The sequence below is a fragment of the Tupaia chinensis genome, unplaced genomic scaffold, assembly GCF_000334495.1.
Source record: "Tupaia chinensis unplaced genomic scaffold, TupChi_1.0 Scaffold000695_1, whole genome shotgun sequence".
NCBI classification, from domain to species: Eukaryota; Metazoa; Chordata; class Mammalia; order Scandentia; family Tupaiidae; genus Tupaia; species Tupaia belangeri.
The window spans coordinates 682642-687935 of NW_006160218.1; the positions used below are offsets into that span (position 1 = coordinate 682642).

The following is a 5294-nucleotide window of genomic DNA, read 5'->3' on the forward strand; positions in this document are numbered from 1 at the left end:
TGGTCTGGGAGGCAGCTCTATTTAGTTTCGCTGTTTTCTCGTGTTAGCCTTTCAGCGAGTGTACTTCTATTTTTAATGAGTACGGGGTGTCTGTCAGGAGAGCTTTAGGCGCCTGGAGCAGAGTGGGGGGGCTGGGGATCCCCTCACCGCCAGTTGCTTGATGATGTCCTCCCTGTCCTTCAGGCGGGCCTGCAGACGCCCGATGAGCTGGAGGTCCTCAGGCCTGGACGCTGCCTTCCCGGGCTTCTCTCCGGGGTCTTTCAGCCTGTGGAAGGTGCAGGTGGTTAGCACCCTCAGGGTAGTGCCCTCAGGGTTAGCACCTTGGCAGTTAGCGCCTTTGGAGTTAGCGCCCTTGGGGTTAATGCCCTCCTGGTTAGTGTCCTCCTGGTTAGCGCCCTTGGGGTTAGCACCCTCGGGGTTAGTGCCCTCCCGGTTAGCACCCTCGAGGTTAGTGCCCTCCGGGCTAGCGGCCTCCTGGTTAGCGCCCTCCCGGTTAGCATCCCCCTGGTTAGCGCCCTCGAGGTAGTGCCCTTGTGGCAAGGACTCGGCAAGGGCGTGGCTCAGCTGTGCCCCCAGGCTGCGTAGAGACTGCTCAGGCCAGCCAGGACCGTGGGGACTTCCGAGCCAAGGACACCGGCGGCTGGGGAAAGAGCCACGGTGGGCAGGCAGGTCCCCCGTGAGCCGGCCAGGTGGCCAGTGCCTGGTGGCCGGGGGCCTCCTACTGGGGCACGGGGTGTGGCATAGGCAGCGGGCCCTGGCCCTTGGGTGAGAGGAATGTGCACCAGGGCTGTGAGGACCTTGGGCGTCTGGATGGGAGGCCAGGCTGGGCTCGTCTCCCACGTGACCAGAGATGTCACCCAGGGAGAGTCCTGTTCGCTTGTCCCCCCCCCCCCCATCATCAGCCTCGCTGAACACGCACTTCACGGAATCGCGGACAAAGGCAATGATGTCTCAGTTTGCTGTGACTTTGTCTTGACACTGGCAGAACCTCCCGCTGCGGCTTTCGGTGACTTGCTTTGTGTCGGGAGGGGACGACAGATGTTAAGAGCGCGGGCTGAGTGTCGGGTCCCCCCTTCTGCCAGGATTTCACCCTGACCTGCAGGTCGCCTGACGCCTGGCACAACGCAGGCACGCGGCAGCCCCTCACAGGGTCTGGCTGGACACTCGCACACACACATGCATGTAGAATGGACACACGCACACGTGTGGGCCCCTCGCTCCCACAGAGCACACCGCGTCTGCCTCGGGAGGGCCCTGAGGGCTGGCAGCAGCACGGCTCAGGTGGGGTGGGTGGGAGCCCAGAGGCCACCTGGGCCTTCCGGTGCCTACACACGCGGGGTGGCCGGGGGCAGCACTCCTGCTCAGTCCTGGGGCCCAGAGGGGGTGCTGGCCCTGCTGCTTGCTGCCACCAGCCTGCTAGCACCTGGGCCAGGCCTCTGGGACACGGGCACCCCGTCAGCGCCTGGTCAGTGCCATGTCTGCTGGCCACCGTGACCCGGGTCACTTACTCTGCTTCCAGGGCAGCCAGCCGTGCCTGGAGCCGGGCCTGGGTGCCACTGAACTCCGCCACTGCGGCCTGCATCTCCTGCCGGTGCTCCCGCCGCAGCGCCTCCACCTCCTGGGCCCGCTGGGCCTGCCCCTCCTCCAGGAGCCTGTGGGGGCAGGGGATAGTGGGGCTCAGGCTGCTCCCCCAGGCCTGCCCCTCCTCCTGCAGCCTGGGAGAGTGGGAGGCACTGGCAGCATGAGCACCCTGCTGGCGGGCGGGCAGGAGGGGGACCCTGGATGGGGGACGAGGGTCTGAGGTGGGACATGGAGGGAAGGAGAGCTCGTGTGACTGTGGGTTCAGGATGAACCCCAGCGGGGGCCATTTCTCTGCACTCCCAAGGGGAAGCTGAGCATGGAGTTTCTCCGGGAAAAGGGCGCAGCCCCAAGAGGAGCCCCAGAAACCCCCTTCCCATGGGAGGCCGCGGCCGAGCTTCCCCCCGCGGAGGCCAGGACCAGGGCCTGGAGGCCGCGCCCAGACCACCTCCATCACTCCTGGGGCCACGGGGGAGGGCCGAGCTTGTGCGGGAGCGGCCCGTGGCACAAGCCCTGTGTGCCTTAGTGCCGTCTCCTCCACCAGAGGCCGGCAGAGAGGGTCCTGTGAGCACGTGGCCCACGGCCGGGAAGTGCACATAGACTTCTGGGCCATCATGGCCTTCTCAGGGAGGGGCTGTCGCTCTCCTCACCTGGAGGGGCTATGGCCCCAACGCCCAGGGTGCACACTCCTGTCCAACCTTCTCGTGCAGGACCCCGTGGCAGGCCCTGCCTGAACCTGTTTGGTGAGCTCCGGGCTCCTCTGAGCCTTGGGTCTGCGGTTGTTTTGGGGGGTGAGGCCTGTGTCCTCAGCCTGCTGGGGACTCTCTTGTGCCACCTGTCACTGTGGGAGCCGTCGGGGAACCGTCTCCACCCCTGAGCACAGGACTCGGAAGGTCCCTGCTGGGCTGGAGTCCTGGGGCCTCGCTCCACATCAGGCCTGTGCTCTGGAGTGGAGCCTGGGATGGCAAGCCTCCTTCAAGTCGTTCGGCCCACGAGTGAGATTCACACCTCGCCACGCCGTCTCTGCCAGCCCAAATCTCTGCAGGGACACACGGTGGTGCCTGCACACTCAGGGAGTACCGGAGCCGTGAGGCCGGGCCTGTCGGTGGGGGTCCTGCTCATCCGGCTGCACCACGTGTTCACAAACACGTGTAAAAATCCATGACGGGGAACCAGCAGATAGCATAATGGCTATGTCGCTGGATCCCCATGTAGTAGACTGCGGTTCGCGTCCCAGACCCGGTGGCTTAGAACTCATGCCGGGTGCATGTGCGTGTGTGCCCAAGATCCCAAGAGGAGAATGGAGGAGAAGGGATTGCGGCGTGACCATCCCCCTGGGGGATGATTTCTCGCTTTCTGTCTCTTTGTCTGTCTGGCGAGCGCACACGCCCTATAGCAAAAACCTCTCTCTCAAAAAAAAAATATCCGTGATGGTGCAAGCATGCAGTGAGAGACATGGACACCCTCCACGGGGCCTAGTCATGCCATGCCCCTCTGCCTCCAGTCCTCCAGCTGAGTTGGCTGGGCCAGGGCTGTGAACTGTGCTGGCCTCGTGGGACCCACGTCTCTCCTCCTCTGTTTAATCTGCCAGAGGGCACATGTGCTCGCTGGAGAGAGACAGAGGGAGGGTCCTGGACCTGCTGGCTGGTTTTCTCCCTTTCCATTTCTGTCTCTCTCTGGTTAAATTAAAAAATAATAGTAATAAAATTAAACAAATAAGTCTTTAAAAATACAGAATGATAAAAGGGGAAAATTATGAATAACTAAATGACTTTACCGTCGGGACATTCAAAAACCTGGATGGAATGGACGCCAGCCTCGCGAGCTGCAAGCTAGCAGCCTCGCTGAGAAATCGCCACCATCAGACCTGGGCGGAGGGAAGCCGAGAACTCGCACGGACTGACCTCAGGGGCACTCGCCGGCCCTGAGCCCACGCAGCCTTCCCGAGGGGCCCAGCCCGGCCCAGCTCCCTGCCAGATGCCCCCAGGCCAGACAGTGAAGCTGGGCTGGGTGCTCCTGTAATGCTCCAGGCCGAAGTCCCTGCAGACGTGAGATCGAGACTTCCGGGAGCCCCTGGGTGGGTCAGGGGGTATCAGAAGTCGTTGGGGGTGCCCAGAAGGTGACCAGCCTGGGACCTCAGAGGCTGAGCAGGCAGAGCCAGGCAGGGAGGGGAGCGCCACACACCGACCTGTGCTGGTCGCGGAGCTGCAGCGCCTCCTGCTGGTGCCGCTCCACCTCCGCCCGCAGCCGCCTCACCGCCTCCGTGAGCTGCGCATTCTCTGCCTGTAGTTGGCGTCCTGCGCTGGGACCCTGGTCGGCGCCACCCGCGTCCTGAGAAGGCAACCAGGGAGGTGTAGGTGGGCAAGGGTGGGCAGGCCCAGAGGGCCGCAGACGCGATGGTGCGAGATGGAGACCCGCGTGTTCCGGAGTTACAGACAGACGGCACACAGGGCCTGTCCCCCATCCCCACAGAGAAGGTCCTCCTGTCCCAGAAAGGGGCAGGGCAGAGCAGGGCAGGACCCAGAGCTTACTCTTTATGGCAGGGGGGGCTGGGGAGGCGTACTGACCTCTGTGCTGGCGGCTTGGTCCTCGCCGCTCCCTGGACGCTGGCCGGTGGCCTGGCGAGTGCCCAGAGCCCTCAGCTCAGCCTGCAGTGCCTCCAAGTCCTTCTGGTGCCCAGAGCAGGCGGCCCGCTGTGCTGACAGCTCCTGCCTGAGGGACTCTGAGGGCAGAGGGGCAGGCGCGGTCAGGCCTGCCTTGGGTCTGCAGGGATGATGGTCCGGGGGCTGCTGAAGGAGGCGGGTGGAGGTCCCCGTCCTTATTCCAAGAGAAACGCTGCCATCGTGCCCTGAGCACCAAGCACACGCCTCTGGAAACGTTCTCTGATGCCTCGTCTCAGCGTCTCCCACGTGGCCGCCTCCGCGTGCCCTCGCCTTACTCCCTCCTGAAGCACCAGTCAGCCATACCGACAGATGGGCGGACGGCTGTTCGAGGGAAGCCAGCCGCCTCCAGGACGGTGCTTCCACGTAGAGGTGAGAAAACCCCTCGCCCCTCATTCTTGTAAGGGAGTTCCAAACTGTCTGGGCCTGAGAGTAAGGCCAGTGTGGTCTCTGTAGCCAGGCACACAACAAGAGGGCACGTGTTCTGCTGAGACCAGCAGACGGCATAATAGCTATGCTGCCGGACTCCCATGTGGTCAACCACGGTTCGAGTCCCAGACCTGGCAGCTTGAAACTCACAGTGGGCGCACGTGTGTGCATGCCCAAACTCCTGAGAGGAGAGTGGAGAAGGGATTGTGGCGTGGCCATCCCCCTGGGTTGTGATTTCTTGATTTGTGTCTCTCTGTCTCTCCCTGTCTCTCTGGTGAGCACACGTGCCCTATAGCGAAAATCTTTCTTTAAAAATAAATAAAGAAATAAAGGTGTGTGTTTTGCTTTTTGAAAGAAGTGAGAAGACAAGAGTAAAGGGGAAAATGGGCAAAAGAGACAACATGAGAACCCGAGGCGCCGTCCCCGGAGTGGGCCCCGCGGGCGGAGCGTCTGAGTGCCCGGGCAGCGCTCCCCACACCCATCCCGTCATCACGACACAGCCCTGCAAGCTGTGCTGCTGGGATCCCCATATCGGGGGTGGGCAGCCGAGCACGGGCGGCTGAGCTCACCCGAGGGTGAGGGGCTGCTGACATCTGAACCCGGCCTTTGGCTCTGGGAGCTGAACCG

At 63.1% G+C, this 5294-nt stretch overlaps 1 protein-coding gene across 1 annotated transcript in view; it reads right to left on the reverse strand.

Moving 5' to 3' along the window:
* The window catches only part of FAM184B (family with sequence similarity 184 member B), a 49202-nt gene that overhangs the window by 6252 nt on the left and 37656 nt on the right, over window positions 1-5294 (reverse strand). Inside the window, exons 17-20 of the mRNA XM_014592453.2 lie at window positions 4146-4300; window positions 3767-3909; window positions 1509-1652; window positions 148-265 (exon numbers count right to left, since the gene is read on the reverse strand). Coding sequence (XP_014447939.1) covers window positions 148-265; window positions 1509-1652; window positions 3767-3909; window positions 4146-4300 — 560 coding nt within the window. The remainder of the gene's footprint in view (window positions 1-147; window positions 266-1508; window positions 1653-3766; window positions 3910-4145; window positions 4301-5294) is intronic.